Below are 22,265 nucleotides of genomic sequence, written 5' to 3' on the forward strand. Positions count from 1 at the left end.
TCCGATAGTTTGTTAACTACTCTTCTCTTCACAAACATTTTGCATCTTAAACGTAATCATATATTCTTAAAGATCTGGAAAACCCGCCCAGTTTTTAGAAGACATCAGAAAGTTTAACCATAAATCAGACATAAACGTAGGAATGGAAACCATACCTTGATCAGTACTTGCTTCTGTCTGCCTGATTGTATGAAAGACCATGAAATCCTATTGAAAGTGCACTGCAAATTAGCCTATAACAAAACACTCTTTGATCTTGTAAACTAAGTGGAAAGCAAGCTACTGACGTGATCATATGGTGTCGAAATCTCACAATCTCACATGATTTTCATCTGGGAGATCTTAAGAATATTTCTTAAGGGGGAAATTTTGTCACGATAGATATCAACTAAATCATAGTTATGAATAAAATTGTATTTCATGTGAGCGGCTTTCCAGTGACTTATTCCTGTTAGAGAATTTTTATAGATCACTGTTGCATACTGCATGATTGTATCATTGATTCTTCAGATGATTCTTTGATAACCACAGCCACTAGCTCATGTACTTGTAGTCTAGTTAAGTTATTCTCTCTAAGTAAAAACCTGAGAATGTATAATGTAAAATTAAAAACGGGGCTCTCTCCAAGTGCTGATGATCACAGCATATCTGAACCTCAAAAGAAGAGAGGAACGTAGCTGCTTAAAAATACGGAGCCCGTTTACAGGAAGTTGTAGTCTCAATACTGGGTACGCGCGTCTCTAAGGTGTGGCCTGAGCAGTCTGCGTCATCAATGAACCCGGAGTCGCGAGATAAAATGAATAAATGTTTATCCTTGAGTTAAAATAGGCAATTTGAAAACCGGGAAATTTGATTCTCTGAGTGTCAGGTGGAACTATAATAGGCTCGTTGCAGCCCAACATATTTTTTTAACAAAATCCTCTTGCAGTTCTCTTTCTTCTTCTTTCTTACGGTGCCTGCTGGGAGTTACTCACACAATACGTACTTCCTGTGCTACAGCTTAGTTGTTGATCATGATTCGATTTTGTATAATATATGTAAATAGAATCGTGTTGATTTACGAAAACGACACTTGATATGTAAATGCAAAGACAATACACTTCGGAATTTACGCAGAATCACGCCACTTTTAATACAACAAAGTAGTTTTATAGTGTAGACCAGACACACCAGTTGTCCCTTTTCACCGTTTTTTTATTGTTGCATTGAAATTGAACGCAGTTCATATATTTTAAAGGACATAATATAGCCGTAGTGAGTTCAGAAGAAAACAGAAGCCTTATCAAGAAGTCTAAAAAGAGGTCAAAACTTGACACATGATGTCGCGAATAGCGTCAAAGATGTTCAGTAAATTTTTTTGCTCATTTTCCCGTGGAAAATGTTCCAACTAGAAGCAAAGTAAAAACCCCTGAAGACACTAAAAGTAAGAGAGAAAAAACTGATGGGTTGTACTGGATTGGCAGTGTAATACCGCCTGAACAGTAGGTAACAGTAAGTGGGTGGAACCTTTATCCGTCGTGTCTGAATGGAACTGATAAAATAGGATAACTCACGCGAATCTTTTCCAGAAGTGTCAGTGAAAAAGAATTAGAAACACAGCAGTTCTATGTCATGTTATCTAATTTTGCTTGGTTCACTCCACTGCCTACACTGCAGACGGAAACATTGCATAATTTCCGACATCTTCCAAAAATAGCGTTCATACTTTAGTTCACGTTCACGACTCTTTGATCTTGAAAGGTCCTTTGTTCTAAATATGGGCGAAATATTTCTCCAGCGCTTTTATGAAGTCTTTAATGTGTACACTAAAATCGTTAAAAAGGAATCTACGTCATTAGTGCAAACTGGATTTGACAAAACCCGAAACTGCGGAGAAAATAGAGACTGAAAAATAGAGGCCGATTCCTGTCCTCATGACTTTAATTTGTACACAGAGTCAAAACTGAACGCCGAACAAAAGAGACATTGAAGCCGAGCCTTGCTTACCTGCACTTAATAAACAAATGGACGAAAATGCGGAAAGTCTGAGTTTACCATAAATTAAAATCACTGCCACGTGGCAGTAACTAAATAAACGGTCTGATATTGAGAGCAAATAAGTCAGCCAAGTTTGGAAGAAAAATACTATTACATACTTGTAAAGTCTTTGACGTCCTTTACAACTAAATTATTAGTAGGTAATGCCTTAAAGACTTAAAGTTGACGGAAATCTTGTATAAAACAAACCTTTGTTCGGGGGCAAGACGTGGTCCGCACCAGACGATGTGAAGTGAACCCTGCTTCGTGGAACAGTTAACTGCCTTTTATGCAATAATTTTCAGGAATGACGTTTAAGTCTGGGAGAGAGGTGGTCACGCGCCAATGGGAATAGTCGCAAAAAAACGAGCACAATCACCAAACCTCTTTACTATGGACAAGCCGGACGAAGCCAAATGTCCGCATTATCGCGCTTGCGTTAAAAAGATGTCACCATGCATTTCATGAACAGGTTCGGACTGTATGAAGTTTTGTAACCTCGGAACCAAGAGAAATGTCTGCAGTAGAAAAGTCTGCATTAGGAGAGTTTCGACTGTATTGGTTATGGGCTCCTGATTCGACAGGAGAGTATAAGTTGGAACTTCGGTTAAAAATTTGCGATATAGTGACTGCTAGACATTTTTTGCGGATTGACGAAGTCGCGGGAAGTTCTTCCTCTTAAATAATGTCAAACACCCTAAATACGGACACTGAGGGAGCCATCATATGAAAAGGTGTCCGTACTAACGGGGTGTCTGTATTAAGTGGGTTCAATTTAGAGAAAATATAAGCGCTTTCTTTCCCCAAGGACAAAGCAAACTGTCCGTAATAACGGGGTGTCCGTAAAGCGGTGTTTGACTGTACAGTCGACTCCCGATAACTGGAACCTTCAAGGGAAATCGAAAGAGGTTCGAGTTATCGCAAGTTCGAGTTATCGAGAGCTACAAAAAAATAGCCGGGAGTAAGGAAAAAAACCGTTTTTCCTGTGTAGTGAACATTTTAATCACATTTAATTGCAGAAATAGCAAGTGAAAATTAAATGATACTTCTAGATTATAAATCAGAACGTAACGTAACAACATTGCCTAAACAGAGCATGCGTTTTACTGTTTTGAGAAGTAAAGCTGTGTCATGTTAGATTTGTGATAAACAACATCAGTCTCCAATAGTAAAGTATTTGCCTACAACACGTCATTTGGAAATTCAAAATTCAATGTTTGGGACACCAGTAGACTGTTTTTTTTCCCGACTTTTAATTAAATAAAAAAGGTCTCAAAACATGGTTCAAGTTATCGAGGGTAAAATTGTATAGAAATGATCTGAGGGGAAACAAAAACTACTTCGAGTTAGCGGGAGGTTCGAGTTATCGACGGTTCGAGTTATCGGGAGTCAACTGTACACTGAAAACACTTTTTAGGCTGTCCAGAGTACTTTTAGATATCTAGAAATGCACTTCAAGCGGCGCTGTAAAATTTGTATCTGTTCGGTCATCCTAGGGGAACTTGAGTCTTTTCGAAATTATGAGAGATTCAGTATTATTTTCACGAAAATTTTAGATGCAATTTTACGAAGGGAAGAATTTTACTTCATCACATTTCTGAATCCGAGAGTTTTAGATTTCCTTTTTTGAACGAAAAATAGCTTAACCTGGGCGGTGAAATGTGAAAAATTAAACTTTAGAAAGTCTTAGGGAATCTACTACATAAAGTTCGAAAACTGTACTCGAATGGAACGGTCATCTAGACATTTTTAGTTATCCTCAAGTAATAGACAATTCGAGGCAATATTTGCTTCTCCGAGCAGATATTTTACAGAAAACAGTTGTTGGGTTCCCCTGCTTATTGAAGTTCTTCAGTACATTGAATTATCCTCTAACAGATCGCATACACCCTCCGTGGTTTTCTTCAACATCCTTTAGTTAGGTAGTCTTGATCGCAGTCTGTTTTGTCTCGTCACGGCTGTAGGGTAGCCTGCGAACGCAGACGTGTTTCCGGTCTTCGCTTCTCTCCACACGAACAGCAGGCTGTCCGAAAAACCGAAAAGTAAAAGTCAGAAGTTACAAAAAAAAAGGACTCTAAGAAAGTGTCTGCCAGCCTCCTCACAGTCAACGGCGGAATATACCATAGAACGTAGGATCTAGAGAAGACCTGATCAGCAAAAACATACAAAGTAGACGCATCGAATTCTGGTAAAGCTGATCGTACTACGTGAAAATTAGCTACGCAAGACAGCAACACGACAGCGAAAGAACCCAGAACAGAACAGGGTTGCGGCCGTAGACAGCTGTTTCCCCATTATTGTGGTTCCTGTTACGCCGTACTGAAGAACCAAGAGAAATGTCTGCAGTAGATTAGTCTGCATAAGGAGAGATTCTCCAGTATTGGTTATGGGCTTCTGATTGGACAGGAGTGTATAAGGTGGAACTTCGGTTAGTTTCAGAGCAAGCCTAAAATTTGCGAATAGTTAACGACAAAGTCGCGAGAAAGTTTTCCTCCCGACCTGTTAACCACAAAGAAAAAAGAACTCTAAGAACACGCTGACTGCCTGTTAGTACAGGTAGCCAGTCCCTCAGAACAAAGGCATGTGACGGAGTGCCCCTTCCAGGTTACTTTGAGCCTCTGTTAAGTTACTTAACGCCGGCTGTCTTCGATTTTCAAGATAGCTAATTAGTAATACTATAGTAGCCTTGCTGATTACGTTGAGTCGTCTTCTGGCATAAGTTTCATAAACAATTATCCTGGAAGGAAAACTTAACTTACGACAAGCTATTAGTTATAACAAAAGGTCATATTATGCATGTTGTAGTAGATTGTTCAGTGGCAGATCCAGGGAAGGCGCCCGGGGGACCCGTCTCCCTTATATTTAGACCAAAGTGAGATCCGAAGGGCCGAAAAAATGTTTTTGTAGACCGCCCCTCCCCCTTTTCTAAGGGTCTGAATTACCGGCCCCCCTCCCCTTATGAGCGACGCACGTCAACTGGACTGAGCCCTTTTTCCTTTTTTTAAAATATTGTTACATAAATATCATTAACATATGCCTTGACGCTACAAAATTTGTATTGCTAAGTGTCTTTACTCTGATGGAGACAATCTGCAAAACAATTTGATCAAAATCACGGCCAAAGATTGCAAAACGTCCATTTCTGGTTGACGCACGTCGCTCAAAAACAGATCGTTGTGCATGTTTAAACTCCCTATTATTATCCCGAATCAAGAGATCACAATAGTCCTATTATGACTCTTGCCAGCACATGTTACGTCGTCGTTTTCCAAAATCTCCGATTTCATCTTCTCGACGATTACTCAGCTACTGTATCGTAATTTACAACAATGCCATGTTCATCTAGCCTCCTACACAAACATACGTTTGGCTCGTGATGCAACAGTCCCTCCAAACTGGGATGAAGTGTTGCGCGACGTACGAAAATACGTCCGGGTAGGGAGCTAATAAATATCGTGTGCCATGTAAGGGTTTTAACTTTCTGGACGATTAGGAATATATGATCAACAAAGAAGTGGCCCTTACGTCAAGAAAGCTATGTAAGCAAAGCTGTAGTCTAAAAAAACCTTGCAGCACCTATGAAATTCAGGATGCGCAGTGCTCGGTTTTTTTCTGCAGAAACTAAGATTCCTTGTAAGAGCACAAGTAAGTCGCCCCGGGCTAACGGGCTCTGTTAGAGAACAGATATTAAGAGAACTTTAGATCTTCAACGACAAATTTCAAAACTAAAACGCTTGTACAGCAAACCCCCTACAAGGGTACGCCCGCCGGCGTTTGTGGAATAACCATCTGACCGTGAAGACAAAAGAGCAGGACACTACGGCTCAAAATGATCAGCTAAAGTGAAACATGACGGTCAAACCGATCTCTCTGGAGCTCTTTGTCACTTAGTGTCAATCGTTACGTGTGTAAGGAGGAAACGGATAGTTGTTACACTCAAACAGACCAGCGAAGCTGGATATCTCTGCTATCAATAATTTTGAAACAAATTAGTTGACTAATCTATAAACCCTTACTCCTAACCTCTGTCTAGTAACAATATCCAACGAAGGTTTGATGAACCCAGCTTCTTTTCCTGATTAGCGGACAAACACTGGAAATCAGGCCGGTCCTGGATCTCAGTCTGTGTCCTCATCTCCTGTGAAGAATACAAAAATACTTTGCAACCCAGCGAAGCTCGAGAATTTTCCAAACAAATAGTTGGTTACCGAATAAAATACTTATCCTTGGAGCTGCTTTCAGTAAAGATGAACCCTAAACACTGTTGTTTAATAATAATATAAATATTCAAGAAAGGCTTCGAGGTTCAGGCCTTATTACCTCATTCACGAACCAACTCTCCAACTCGAGTTCGTCCAGTGTAAATTTAGACAAGCCAGAACCAACAACGAGCTAAAGATCGCTACCCAAGGATCCGCCAGTGTTAGAGATGGTCGACGGGGCTCTGTCATGATGGTTGTGGAGATCAGGGGAGGAACAGTGGATGCTGTTAATAAGCACAAAGAAGGGCGTATCCCCTAATGGGTGCCAGACCATAGCTTAATCCATAAGCGACAAAAGCAGCAGCTGCTGCTAAAACCAAATCGGCTGTAGAGAGAAAAGGTTAGAAATAAAAATCATAAAAGTAAATATGACGTTACAGTGAAAGCCACTGAGTTTAGACGACACTGCCGCCCGGTTAGCTAATTTGGATAAGCACCGGCATACCAAGCAGGTGGTCGAGGGTACAAACTCTGGTCAAACCAACACTCAGGGTCCTAAAATAACTAAGGAGACTGTGTTGCTTTTGCAATGACATCTGCAAACGGCTAGACGTTCTAGTCCTCTCGGATGGGAAAGATAAATCGTAGACCCCGTCTCACAACCTTGGATATTAAGTGGGATGTTAAAGAAGCCACACACTATTCGTAAAATGTGGTGGGTGTGGTGCCCGATGTAGTGGTCTATCTAAAATTCGCATTCACAGGAGGGGACATTCGTAACTCATCACCTTATTAATTGTAAACTGCACCACAAGCAATCTGTCGAAAGTCCCTCACCAGTGTTATAATTTATCCTTGAAAAGCCCTGAGGGAACTAAATAACAATATATTTACAATTTGCTATGGTCTTTGAATGCGCGATGTTTTCGTCTTCACCAATGTAATGCGTCTTCGTCTTATCAAGAAGTAATAATTACATATCTCCCCTGGAAAATTTACTCAACAGACCAGGAGAAGGGTGCATGTAAGGGACCTTTGCTCTAAGATCTCCTGATTTTCTTTCATTAATATACATTTTAGGTGGAGTCTTGTACAATAGTGCAAAACTACAAATAATTCTTCTTCAGTTTCTTTCAAGAATGATGGGCCTCCGTTCCAGTCGTAATAGTCTCCTGGTTCTTGAACAAACTCGTTTTAATCCACCGGGTCGAACAGGACAAAATACACCTGTAATGCTGCGTATTGTTGTCCTACGTATGGATTTAATTAACGTTATGACATTTAGAGTACCTTCAGTCATCTGCTCTGCTTTATGCTAATCTCTTTGTGAATTTTAGCCGACACCCAAGATTTTCCCAGTCGTTAACTTTCACTGACAGATATTCCAGCTCGTCGTTTGATGGAACGCCCTCCTTGACTGCAGCCCAAAGAAATGGCATAAAAGTAAAAATGAGAACTCGCTTGCCACCAATGTAGCTCGGGTTGAACTCCTGGCGTGGGTTAAGTTTGATGGTTCCTTCCCTTGCTCAGAGACTGGAAGGTCAGTTTTTCTGGTTCTCCAGTTTTCAACTCTCCTTAAAATTATGGAACGCACGGACGTAATAAATGTAAGTGCTTCGATGGAACACGAGTTACAAGAACAACAATAAATGTACACTGACCTCGAAAACAAACGGTAAACGTGAATTTGTATACTGCGTGACCAAATTTCCCCTCTTTTTGCCGCTTACTGTTCATTACTTCTACATAAAATTTAGCAGTTTCACCTAGGTTTTATCCACAAGAATTATTTTGAGCCGTTGTTATTGTTGTTATATGATTGAGAGCCGACACGTGTTAAAAACTTAATGGCCATACTTTTATCCTTCCATTATGCACAAAGATTTTATTCCCCTCGATATTCACAGTCCACGCGATTACGATCCAGTGTAAAAGAAAGCTTGACAAATGTGCGATAGCTTACACCACGTTAATACCTTCAATCTACGCCAAAATCCCGTCTAACATATTCCACAATTGTAACATTGGTCTTGGACTTTCTGATCCAGTCGATTAACGCGATTTCCATGGCATTAATAGAAGAATTAAAAGATGCGTTGAAAAAAGATACAATTTATGATTCAGAGCAATCAATGGAGGTAAAATCAGATAATTTACCTGGGCTAACATCGTCAACAAAGCCGCACTCCGCCGAATGGACACCTTGATCCGCCATAGTGATCCTCCTGCAAAGCATGATGGTCAACGTTGTCGGTTTTGGTTTGGTTTTGGTTTTGGTTTTTTTGGTTTTCGTTTTCAAATATTATAATAAGGTTTTGGTTTTCATAATATAGATTAAAATTGCTAAGTGAAAATCAAAAGGGTTAAAACAAAAACGGAAAATTAAAAAGTCAAAATCAAAACCAAAAGCAAAATGACGAAGTGAAAATCAAAACGTTAAAAACGGGAACGGAAAAGGACAAAATATAAACCAAAAGCAAAACCGAAACCGAAAAGCAAAATGACGAAGTGAAAATCAAAACGTTAAAAACAAAAACGGAAAAGGAAAAAATAAAAACCGAAATCTCAATCGAAAAGCAAAATGACGAAGTGAAAATCAAAACGTTTAAAACAAAAACTGAAAAGTAAAAAACAAAAACGAAAACGTAAAAAATAAAAACCGAAAAGTGAAAAATAAAAACGAAATCACTATCTGCCCCCCCTAAGCTTCCGTACCATCCTCCTCCTTGGCCACGTAGAACAAGGACTCTAATTTTCAGTCATGGTCGAACTACTTGGCAAATTTTCGCAGAGTCGTTTTGTCTTGCTTTGTAAAGCCTTCCGGATAAACCTTCTTTTTAAGATACTTGAAAAGATTTCTATTTCTTAGCGGAATCCATCTCTAAAATGTTTTCGATTTTCCCGCGAAATCCAGAATTTTTGTGGAGGGGAGAACCAAAACACTAGGGATTTGGGCATCCCGGGAGGGTACCGGGGGATGTCCAAACGCTGCAGTAATATGAGAACGAGATGCCCAAAACGCTAAGGGTTTGGGAATGGGGATGCCCAGAACGCTGTGACACCGCTACTCTCCGCTCATTTCTGATCTCTTCTCCACAACTTACTCCAAAAAAAGGTGTCACCGCTGCTTTGAAAAATGCAACTCGAGTTCACGATGTGGTAGTCTGAAAAAAAAAATTAAGTCAAGCTTTACGAGACCACTTCTACTGCAAGCTCAGTCAGGCTAAAGCGGTCGCTCGATATTGAATAATTGAAATCTGATGAACAAATGTTCTTTGTGGCTTTGCAAAGAAATTTGAACTCGTGACTATCGCATTAGACTGTTAGTTAAGATCCCATTACTTTTTACAAAACGTGACTATGGTCAAGTCGCGTTCCATTGTTTGTTTTTGATTTTTGTTTCTTTCATGAGCAGGATCTTACTTTCCCATGCTACTCTGTTTACCAACTCGCCTTCAGCACTGACCTTCGTCCCGCTGGCTTTTCATAATCGGTTGTAACATAGCTCACTCACTAAATTAGTGATCTTTGATCACTTGTTAAGAAAAACCTAATTAGGTTAACCTCTTGCACTTAATCGTGTTATTCATCATTCATGCACTAGCTCTTTTACCAGGCTTCAAACTAGCTAATAATCACCTTAGTTGGAGCTTGACATTTTTTAAGGTAAGTTCTCAACCAAGCCAGCTAGAGAGTACTAGTGTCTTTCAGTTTATCTCGAAGTTGTTTTCACTTGTAATTCCACTTACAACAGTGAAAAACGATCGTGTATATTATTTTAAAAATGCCTTTTTTTTGCTGGAACGTGAACGCTAACATCTCCCAACTTTAGTTATTATATAATCTTCAATTACGAATATTAGGAATATTTTCCGTATTACACAAAACTCCTGTTGCATAACACTTCGTGACTAATAAGGAGTTATGTTTTAAACACCAACCGTACTAAAAGGTTTGCTTCATTTTCTTCAGGAAAAACAGTAATAATCGCGATAAAAAAATACCAAATTCGATTTTGACGCTCCTTAATGGCTTTAAAATGACGGCGCTGGGAGAAAACATATTCCGTTTTCGGTGACAGCACCCAGTGCCATCTTTTCATCCAAACAAATTCGGGTGCCTCCGCTAGTAGCCTGCGAAAACAGCCGTTTCTCCTCGCTGCTGGGTACAGTGAAACGTCCTCAGCGGCGAAGAGCGAGGAGAAACGGCTGTTTTCGCTGGCTACTCCGCTAGCCACATACGCACTAATGTTTATTTATGTGCTAGTCAGTTCGGAACTTCAAAGTTATCACTCGTATTCGATTTCGTCGACATAAGTTCGCTTTTATTAAGCCATATTTGATGTTGCCTCAAAATCGAATTTAGTTTAATGCGATACAGCCTTTACTTCAAAGTATCAGACACAATACGTATGCATTAACATGCATCGAAAAAGCTATGTTTTCTTGTCATTTTGATCTGTTCTACGGGCTTTCTGAAATTTTATACCGTTACATAACTTAAAAACATTAACGGACCGGTCATTTTTATTGGCCTGAATAAGGGGATCAGAGGATTATCGTTGCGAAACCATATATATTCCATCATTTATTAACTTACTTGTCTTTCCATTTTTGACGAGCTTATGGTTTTGTGACTTTTTTTACATTTCAGAAAGTTGCCTTCCAGTCTCCCTTTGTACTTCTTTAACTAAGAAAGTTGATCATTCCAAATGGCGGAGGTAAACATCCCTGGTATTGTGGGTATCGTTGTTTTTTATCTTTTAATTCTTGCTGTCGGCATTTGGGCCAGTCGACGGCGCAAGGCAGGTGAAGAAGAAGTCATGTTAGCTGGTCGAAGTATTGGAACGTATGTTGGTATTTTTACTCTGACAGGTAAAGTACTTCTCACTGTCAAAGCTAACAAGGTAAAATTCAAGCGATAATAAAACCTCAACTTCAATGGAGCCGGAATGATTTTGTATGACGCTTAGAAAATACTTGAAATGGAGCCCGAATGATTTGATTGACGTCTAAACCCCACTGAACAGACTTGCAACACGGTTGGGCTCAGGCAGTTTATTGTGGCATTATAATACTTATTTACCCAAAATGGTAATACTAACTAATTTAGTTAAGTCCAACTAGTGGTCTATTATCAATGCTGCGTTCTGATTGGTTAAGCTACTACTAGGCTATATGTTATAACCCGCTGGTAGCGAAAAGCGCTGGCTTTTTGGCGGCAAAAAAGGATTTGAGTCTAGCTTTAACTACAATCTTGGACAAAAGAAATGGAAAACCTACACCCCCCTCCCCCCCCCCCAAAATAGCGCGTTTTTGCCCTTCGCGCGGCTTCAGCCTTGATTTGTGGGGGGGGGGGGGGGGGGGTTTGCTGTTCCATTTTATTTTATCCAAGATTGTAGCTAAAAATGTTTTGTCTCGATATTTTTGACGAACTAGCTGGGTTTTACTAAAACAATTATTCCTCTCGCCCTCATGGCCTCTGAGTCAATAGCCCATTCGGGCTCGAGGAATGATTGTCAAATAACTTGGTTGAAAAACTAGACCCATAAATCTACTTACAAGATACAAATCAAGGAATCATAACTGCCTATGGGGTGGGTGGGTGGGAAAGCAAATTGTCACACAGCTGAAAAGACTCGTTGTCTGGCTATTGGCTAGTAAAGTTAAATGCTAATCGCTCATTCCTGGAGCGTGGCTAAATAACTCTCTCTATCTTAGCGGCTGTCATGCGGTCATACACGCCCTTCCCGCCGCAAGGAAGCTTGCGGTTGCCTTTCTCTCACGCTGGCCATCGTTGTGTATAAGCTCTCCCGAAGCACGCGTTTTCTAATTTTAAATTAGTAAACTTTAACTGACGTTTTTCCGTTTTTCCATAGCAACCTGGGTCGGAGGGGGGTTCATCAACGGTACAGCGGAAGTTGTCTATTCTGAGGGTCTAGCGTTTGCCCAGGCCCCCTGGGGATATTCATTTAGTCTTGTGTTAGGTTAGTAGCGACATCCATTGAGATTTCTGTTGTTTTACTTTAGTGTTCATGTGGTTTCTTGGTAACCTTGACTGAACATTGCTACATTAATTAGGAGTACGCTGGTGTCATAGTACCGACATTATTACATGATATCTTGTTTGATATAAATGCAGAAGTGATCCTGACTTCTATTCGAGCCATCCATAACCAACGGAAGCATTTTATAGAGCCGATAACCAACATAAGTCTTCAACAAATAATAGCACTTGTTAAGTGATTAGCTGAGAGGTTCTTCAAACGAAAGATGAAGGACGGTCTCCAAAAGGGTTCTTCAATCCCATCATCTCAACCCAAATTTTCACTCAATCTCGTAATCCCGACGGTTATTTCCACCATCCCACATCCCATGCATACCGTAAATCCTCTATTAAGTTATTTCGAACACATTTGAGGGGGGCATAATAGAGACGGGAGGCTTATTTATTTTAGCAAAGACGATGGTATCAGTTGTCCATAAAGAACTATAATATAAAGTGAAAAAGGTCAAATACAAGAAGTTGGAGGAGCATGCAGCCGAGGATCAAAAAGAAATCCGAACTTCCAGTTGGTGAATAATGCACCTATCAATGTAAACCCCGTGGGGGGGGGGGGGGGGGGAGTGCGGGCAAGGGGTGGGGATTTGACAAATTTTAAAAGTTTTTGATCAAATTCCCCAGGGTGGGAAACGAAAGGTCAATCAAAAGTGTCAAAAAAGCCCCCACCCCAGGGGAAAAAATCTAAACAAACAATACTATAATACTGTATAAAACGAATTTTAAAAAGAACATTTCAAAAGTACGTCCTTACAAAACGTAAGCTCCGTCAAATTACTCGCTGTAATTAAGTATTTTCTCTCTCGACTAGCATCTCTTATTTTGAACAACAAAATCACTCTAGGAAGATTGACCGTACTATTATAATATTAATGAAACGTAAAATGCTTCATAACATCTGCTCAACATTTCGGAACAGGTCGGATCAGTGACCCATAAAAAATCCTCAGACTTTCATGGTGTAATTCGATTTCAATCGAGTTTTACAATCAGATGGGAACTTGAAGACAAGAGCTTTCTCAAAATAGACATTATCTGTTTAGATGACAGTTTAAAGTATCGGATTATGGCGATTAAAACAAATGAAAACTTCACACCTTTCTCCAACAACGTGACTTTCAGAAAGCCTCGAAGGACGGAGTTGGTAACCGCTTCTGAATTGATACCAGGCTTCTGTCGGTCAAAGTCAAATGTCAAGTCCCCGGGGTCGCTTCGCCGATCAAAAGCCCGACAGGGGGATAGTCTCAGGCATCAAATCCCCTCCCCTTGCCCGCACTCCCCCCCCCCCGCCCCCCACGGGATTTACATTGATAGGTGCATAAACCATCCTGGATCAGTCCAAATGAATTGTTACAGTCGTGATTGATTAAATCAGTCTATCATTTCTAGTGAAGGATAATTAGGGGAGAGGGGGCCTATTTGAGAGGGGGGGGGGGGGGGACTTAATAGGGGATTTACGGTACTTTCAATCCCGAATTTCGCCCAGTTTACGTTAAGATCCCGACCCCGGTCTTGAAATGAGGCAAATCCCATATCCCAACAACCTAGCAGTGGGGACCCTCATGAAGGAACAGTGGCAGACCTTGGGTTAAAGAGCCGCGGTTAGCGTGCGGGCAAGGAGTGCGATGCTCATCCAAGCCTTGCCTTCTTGAGGCTGTCAGTCAAGTTTTGGGACCAGGGGCCTGTTTCTCGAAATTCCCGATAATTAACGGGCCCGCAAGGATGTTGTTGTTCAGTACATGCAGGATAGAGGTTTCAATAGCTTGGCTCACACGATAAAACTATCAGTTAATGAAACAAAATGCATTAGTTTGCTAGCCAGGACCCGCGCTTTTATTCTCGACTTGATATTTCGATTTGAATATTTGATTTCGGGCCGGAAGAATTACTGGGACTTTCGAGAAACCAGCCCCAGTCTAGTACAGTAGAGAGATATAAAGGGAAGAGAACATGATATGTTACTTGGCCAAGGTGTCCTCGGTTTGATCTAAAAATATGGATGAGGCGGGCTATCCCTGGGTATTCCTTTTAAATCCGCCATTGGAGCTGCACGCTCCAGAAGGATGGGAACCCTGTTGCATAAGTACTGCGGCTTTTTGTCTTTCAGGTGGACTGGCCTTTGCTAAGATTATGCGCCAAAGAGAGTACTTCACTATGCTCGATCCATTCCAAGAGAAGTACGGACCTCGCATGGGTGGTCTGTTGTTCATTCCTGCGCTGCTTGGAGAGATATTTTGGTCTGCGGCCATTCTTGCCGCCCTTGGCGCCACTGTAAGCGTCGTAGTGAACTTAGATCGTGTGACCTCAATCATTGTCTCTGCATGCATCTCCGTTTTCTACACGCTGATTGGTGGGTTCTATTCTGTGGTTTACACTGATATCATTCAACTCCTCAGCATCTTCGTTGGACTGGTAAGTATATAAGATAATGATCTTTATGGCATCTGACACCAGTTTAGATTTATCCTCTACAATGCTCTTGGTTTGTCCTTTAAAGTCGCCTGTACTGTTCTTTCTTCTTTAGTGGATCAGTGTTCCATTTGCAATGACAAATCCAGCAGTAAGCAGCATTAGTGTTGATTCAAAGGAATGGGTGGGAGAGCTTTCCGTCGAGCAATTAGGCCCTTGGATGGACTACGCTTTGTTATTGGTAAATACAGATTTTGTTTCTGATTTGTTTTTTGCAACTGCATAATTAGGACTATATTTTGCCCCATTCCTTTAAATTTTGTTTCCACCAAAATCCTTCTCCGATAGTTTCGAAACGAAAAAAGCGTAAAGCACATATGACTGCTTGGACTCTATTAAGTCAACGCCTTTTTATACTTCAGGTTAATTTTTAGTTAACTGCACTTCTAACTTAACCGCAGTGCCTGGGATGTGACAAAAAGTAAAGTTAACTTATCCATAAAGAATCCAAAGCAGTACCCGAGGAAATTACTTCATGGAAAAAGGATGAGAACCAAAAACCTACTCTATAACAATGGTCTAGTGTAATGAATGACATTCTTCTCCTCCAGTTAGAAAACATGACACCAATAAAATGGATCTCTCTGATTTCGAACAACGACTCTTCCAATCAGTGACAATATTGATTAATATTGGTATTAAACAATTATTCACCGGAGTAGAGATAGTTATTCTCCGGTTTCAATGTCACATTGGTAAATAAAAGCGCCAGCCATAAATTTATAAAAATTCTAACACAAATGAAAAAAGTCCTGACACACTTACTTCATGCAGGCGGTCTAGAGATGGGTGTTGAAGCCGCAAATGTAATAATTGACCACAAATGTAATAAAGCCCTCAAATGTAATAAAAATTGACCACAAATATAATGTAATAATGCCCTCAAATGTAATACAATCGTCAAATAGTATCCAAACCGTATATACTCGAAAGAGCACCGCCCTTAATTTAAATTAAAGAAGCAGAATTCAAACACAAGGTATAAGCACCGTGGCGCTCTTTCCAAAAAATTGCATTGAATTTAATCCAAAGAGCGCCGCCCTCAAATAACTTATCTTTAAGTACGAAAATCAATAAGCACCGCGGCGCTTTTTCGAAAAATACAATATTCTACAACTGCTTCTCGTCTGGAGAGCGAAGTTTCGTTGACTGAAGTTTATACGCAACCCAACCTCGTCCCCAGGGCTTTTCCCTTTTCCCTTAAAAAATGGGTGGGGCCCCACCCATTTTTTAAGGGAAAAGCCCTGAATTCGACGATTTTGATTTTTTTGGGGGGTGGGGGGGTGGGGGGAGGCACTCGACCAATATTTGGGTATAGGTGAGACAATGAGGGCTTCAAACCCTGACCCTGTTTAGGACTGCAGGCAATACCCTGTTTATAATTACGACAAACACCCACGAAATTATATACCCTGTTTAGGACAGACTGGCGTGAAACTGTATACCCTGTCTAAAGAGAGGTCAAAAACCATACCCTGTCCGTTGCAACATCCCCGTATATGCAATATTAGGGAATACATCCCTCCAGGACTTGCCAAACATTTTTAAGGGCTTGTTATAATAAGATGTAACCAAAAAAGCAAAAATTTCTCAACTTGAGGAAATAGAGAACTGTGTAGTCGAGTTACCCAAGTAATTTAGTAATTTAGATAACGCAGACATTGATGAAGATTTTGTTTTTTGTGTAGATGTTTGGTGGTATGCCATGGCAAATTTATTTTCAGCGAGCTTTGGCTTGCAAGACCCCACGCAAGGCCCAAATTGTCTCTTTTGTAGCCTCGTTATGTTGCCTTGTGATGCCCATACCAGCCGTCCTGATTGGGGCTGTTGGCGTCAAGACAGGTAAAGTACGTTCAGAATGCAGTCTTGGGCAGATCCCCACCTTACTGGGGCGGCCTTTTGTCCAAAGGAGTTTTATTAAAATAAAATTAAACATCCGTTAGAAGGCCCCAAAATGCAGGACGATATAAATTAATATTTTTACTTCCGTAAGTGGCCATCACAGTAAGCACGCGCGAATGGTGAATAGAAGGGTTTGCTTTTTTCGTTTTGGAGAAGTAGAAACGTGGAAAATGTCGCTGAGGACAAAGTGTCCCAACTAGTTTGGTCGGCAATTGTGGGTTAACCTTAACCTACCAGCGATATGGTGTTTTTTTTAAATAGAGATGTAAGCACAGAGGACATGATCGCAGGCTAAGCTGATTTTCCTACGTTTGGTTTAAGTCCGTCTGTTTCTTTGCCATTTTCCAGGCTTGGCCTTATTTATTTCAACTATGCTACCATTTTGCTTCCTCTCTTTCTTTTCTTTCGGGTATTAAGATTTATCATTTTCGCCACCATACTTGCATGAGAACAATGTAGACTTTCTTGTCATCTTGAAGTTCCTTTTTTCTTCGCAATTCATACTAGACTGGACAAAGACATCTTTTTATACACCACCTGAAGGCAATGTCACTAATCAGACTGCGGCTGTCACCTTTGACAAGGCGATGATCCTTCCCATGGTGCTTCAGTATCTGACTCCAACACCTGTGTCGTTTGTGGGTCTGGGCGCTGTGGCCGCAGCTGTCATGTCTTCTACTGACTCCAGTTTTGTATCAGCCAGCTCAATGTTTTCTCATAACGTTTACAAACTTATCTTCCGACAAAACGTGAGATACATTTTTTTGTAAATAACTTGTAGGTTATTCCATAAATTGGTGTCTTAGCACCAAGAAAATACATATTTTTAAAGATATTTAGCTACAGAGGTTATCTTCTTCTCCACCGGCAAACAAAACAACCGAAGTCTCAGTGATTTACCTCGACAGACCGATGAGCTACAAAAGAGGTAGAGCGTGACACTTGTGAGTTTGAGTTCCTTAGGTGTCATGCCCTTACTTGCGTTTTTTCATTTATTGCGTTTTTTGAACGATGTTTACCTTAGTCAGCTATAGTTCAGACCTTTGTGCCTTTCCCATAGTTGCGATGTTTTCTTGTGTTTATGAACGATGCTTACTTTCCTTTAATAGATAAAAGCAAGAGAAGGGAAAAGTAGAGATATTCCAGAGCTAGGATATTGCTATTAAAATATAATCATACTTAAATTTTGAGTCGCTGGTTCAGTGATGGGCATCCAATAAGCGTTCTATTATTCAGTTCTGGACTGAATTCTAATTTTTTTTTCCAGGCCTCCGATAGAGAAATCTTGTGGGTGATACGTATTGCTATATTTGGAGTTGCCGTGCTTGCGACGTCATTGTCCTTGGTGGTAAAATCAATCTACAGTTTATTTGCACTGTGCAGTGACTTGGTCTACGTTATCTTGTTTCCGCAGCTGTGCTGTGTAATCTACCTTCCAAGCGCCAACACCTATGGTTCTTTCATGGGGTACATTTTAGGGCTGATACTTCGCGTTGGGGGAGGGGAGAAAAATATTGGCTTAAAACCTTTTATTAAATACCCTTATTACAACGAAACCGATGGGCAGCTATTCCCGTTTCGCACCCTAGCCATGATCGTGTCTTTGACAACCATCGTCGTTGTGTCGTACTTGCTGAAGTATTTGTTTGAGAAGGAAATGATACCTTTAAAATATGATTTCTTACACTGCTTCAAGAAGTACGAGTTAGAAAAATCTGCAGCAGGGGAAAATAATATGACTGACTTCCCCATGGTGAAAAAGGAACTATCTGAGAAAGAGTGGAGTGAGAAGGCTCTTTAAATGATGATATAGGTTGTGATTGTAACACTCCATTATATAACGATTTCCACAGCACGCTTTTCCCTTGGTAAAATTTATTATTCCAGGTAATTAGGGTTACAAGTAGCGATAGAAGAGGCTGTTTCTAGGATGATTTCGATAATCTGAAAGCAACATTATTAGAATTCATTTCGTGTTTGCTCTCTTATTCAAATCTAGATCAATATTCTCAGTGTGGTTAATAGCTCTAATTCTTTAATTTCCTAATTTCCCTAGCTCTAATTTCCTTAAGAAAACAAAATAGAATTCCAAATGCGTCTCAGAGGCCGTGTTAAACTTAACCTCTCATTGGTAGTTTCACATTTTGGCTAGGGAAGTTAAACGACACTCAAATCCGATATCTTAGTAGATTTAAGGAGGCGGCTTTGGTCTCCACGTAGAATGAATGAAAGCCTCTTTGAAGGTTATAATATGTAACGCAGTCGGGAGCGTGTAATAAAGTCTCTACGGAGTCTAACTGGGCCTCGTTTGGGGGAGGGGAGATGTGGAAATACGTCTCTATGCTGCACAAACTACTGTAGCTTATCTGATTATTGAGAACAGTTTTCTGAGAAATGCAAAGACTCTGTGGAGTATGAAATAAACATTATTGCAGGATACTTGAGCACTATGGAAAAACATAAAAGTTAAATTAGTCATGACTAAACTGGTGTCCCATCCTGAAAAAGAAAAATTTTTCTTCAGTCATCTTCAGAACTTGTATGGCAATCAGGAACAGAGGGGCTTCTTATTATTACACCTGATTTTCTGCAATAAATCGAATAATAATGCTACAATATTTTTTAATGTGCAGGTTTTGCGTCGCCGAAGCACTGCCGAGGTGTATTCATCCCTGGATGAGAAAGGATATTACCCTTTCTTGGGATGAAATAACGGTATCAAAAGTTTCTGTGAGTAGCTTGCGCTAGAACATAGCGCACTCCGGCCGGATCATGGCCGGACCAGTTCTGACAAATGGAAAGGACTTCTAAAACCCACGACCGCTGAAACTAAACAGGAAGAAAAATGCGCTAAGTATACAACTTGTTGATAATCTGATGCATTAGTAGGGTTAGCAGTTCGAACAAGCTAGCAATCCAGATTGCTTAATAGCCTGTGTACAGACGCCCCCCCTCCCTCAGGAAAAATCGGGAGGGAGGAGGGGACGTCTGTACACAGGCTAATTGCTTAAAAGGCTCTACGCAAACCTGCACTGAAAAGAATGTTATAGTATTTTCGAGCTGGCCTACTTGCACCATTTATATACAGCTGATTCAATAAACGTTGCTTTGGGCATTTGGGCATACAGAACAACACAAGGATTTGCCTGAGTGACCACCAAACAATAGCTTCCTAGTTCCCAATTCCCAATGCCCAAAGCAACCTTTATTGAATAAGCTATATACAAAGGTAAGCGACATTGAATTTAATTGAAAAAAAACTTTATGTATAGTCTTTCAATGTATATGCAGCAGGTGTCCGGAACTAGAAGTATGATATTTTAGAACTTGTTCTAGCAAAACCAATTTGAAGGGTAAAGTAATTTTAAAACACTTTAAACTTTATCGAGTGTCTTAAGTACAGTCAAACCTCTTTGATACGGACACCAAAGGGACAGAACCAAGTGTCCGCTTTACAGAGATGTCCGTATTATAGAGGTAGGGAATGTATGATTTTTGGCATTTCTGGGACCAAACAAACGGTCCGTAATAGAGAGGTGTCCGTATTATAGAGGTGTCCGTAAGGAGAGGTTAGACTGTCCATGAATTAAGTGTAGGAGAGTCAGTATTATAGACACGGTGCAATTTTTACTGCAAGTGGGTACGTTCCTCCGTGCAACCCATACGAAAATATATATTTTACAATTTTTTTTAAAGGTTTTTAACAGTTTTGCAAGGGTAATAGCATTAATAGATCTTGCTTACCTTTTTCCTGGTCTATTATTTTTATTCAGGAATAGTTGTGGATAGGCAGGGTAGCTGTGGTATTAAATTGAATGAACAATAAAATTTGTTGTCCTTTACTTTTTTTCCCATTATATTTCTCTCTGCTCTCTGCTCATCTCTCAGCTTATCCGCCCAGTTAACCACCCGTAAGGAAAGGTCGCGCTAGTCATAAATAGTGCAAGTTGTTTTTACGATCTGGCAGTTTATTTCCGTCGTAATTTTGACGGATTCTCAAAAAAATAGAAGAAATAAAGTCACTTGATTTCTTAATATCTCTCAGGGATAACATGGAAAGTAATAACAAAAATCAACAGTTGGAGTTGACTATGATTAGAGATAATTAGTATGATATTTCTACATGTCTTATGAAAAATAAGCCTGGTTTCCCGTATAAAATACTGCGGTGATCTGCAACGCGATCGAAAGCTGTCTGCATCAGACGTGTTCAGACGATCTCAGACACCAGGGACAAACTCTCATGTTTACATGGGTTTTGTTAGCGGTAAGACCAAATCTAGCAAGTAAGTACACTGTACTGACTCCACAGCATGGCCAGTACCTAACGCATGCGCACAACCATATCACCCTGGCAGCCATGGACAGCTGTTTCCGTTTCATTAGGGCTCACCAACATGGCATAGGCATCAGACCCCGGTACGATCGAAGTCTTTTACAGAGGCCCCTTAAGGCCGAGGCGAATGCAAACGCACCCTGTATTAGCGATATTTGTTCGACTCAATTTTGGTTCAAAAATGGGGCCAAGCACGTATATGTCATGTCGGACACTGAGCAGTCGTCGATGGTGGTGGTTCCAGATCATATGGAAACAAAGCTTAAGTGCTTAGACACTGCAGTAGGCATCAAAGAAAAAAAAGCATGAGTGGGAGGGAACGTTCATGTCGGGCTCGTCTATCGCGCTTCCCTTTTTTCAGTGCCAAATTTATGTCACAAACGGGCATCATTTCTTGCTAAAACAATAAATAACCAATCAGTATATTTATTTTCTAATGACGTTTTGATTACGAAAAGTTTCTTTTAATATGGCTCGCAGAATCTTAAACAATAATCTGGTTATACAATGATGTGAATGCTACGCGCGCTCTGATTGGTCGTTGCCCATGATCTATTAGAGTTTATATGTTATAGACGCTCAGTTATGCCTTATTTACATTTATAACGGATATTATTTTCTGATTTTCACTTAACTCAGTTCTGTTGTGCGATGACATCAGTTTACTACTAATACCAGACCTTTTCAGGTTTTAGCTTCCTCTGAACTAAGGAGCGACTCATTTCTAAGATTCATTAGTGACAGTCCTCCTGACATCTAAATACTGAAAATGAGCTAACAACAAAAAACGAGAAGTCCAAAAACTTCTGCAAAGCTGATGACAACGTATATTGATTTTTTCAAACAATATTTCGGCTGGCCATACCAGCCTTCATGAGTTGGTCATCAACAAAATATTTTCTTTGAATAATGCCTATCAGCCCTAGCGAGGAAGGGGGGGTGTGAGGGGGGTGTGGGGGAGCAGAGTTCACTATATAAGCTCAAGAGGAATGTGCAGCGCCATACGGGGTGGCAAGGATAGCATGCCGCAAACCTCCAACCCAATTTTCGAAAAGTACTCCCCTCCCTGGGCTTATCAGCTACCTTTGAATTAAACCACGATTACGAGTATACCAACTTAGTTCGCGTGCCTCGCATTATCACTAGTTGCAGAAATCCTATCTCTTTTGTCTTTTATGTGCAGGCTTGAATAGCACTAAAAGAGAGGTAATAGTAGTTTAAGAAAAATTTCAAATTTGTAGATGCAGCCTCTTCCCTGAGAATATAAAGGTCGCTATTAA

The 22,265-nt window shown here is 40.4% G+C and overlaps 1 protein-coding gene across 1 annotated transcript; it reads left to right on the forward strand.

Annotated features, from left to right (window-relative positions):
* The first annotated feature begins 10,875 nt into the window (after positions 1-10,875).
* On the forward strand, positions 10,876-18,899 carry LOC140937165 (high-affinity choline transporter 1-like). Its single transcript, XM_073386697.1, has 7 exons — positions 10,876-11,092; positions 12,097-12,204; positions 14,386-14,690; positions 14,803-14,928; positions 16,436-16,589; positions 17,157-17,398; positions 17,917-18,899. Exons 1-7 carry the CDS (start codon positions 10,930-10,932, stop codon positions 18,448-18,450), a joined length of 1,632 nt encoding a protein of 543 aa, XP_073242798.1. The 5' UTR covers positions 10,876-10,929; the 3' UTR covers positions 18,451-18,899.
* The last annotated feature ends 3,366 nt before the right edge of the window (positions 18,900-22,265 follow it).

Source organism: Porites lutea, chromosome 5 (genome assembly GCF_958299795.1).
Source record: "Porites lutea chromosome 5, jaPorLute2.1, whole genome shotgun sequence".
Taxonomy (NCBI): Eukaryota; Metazoa; Cnidaria; class Anthozoa; order Scleractinia; family Poritidae; genus Porites; species Porites lutea.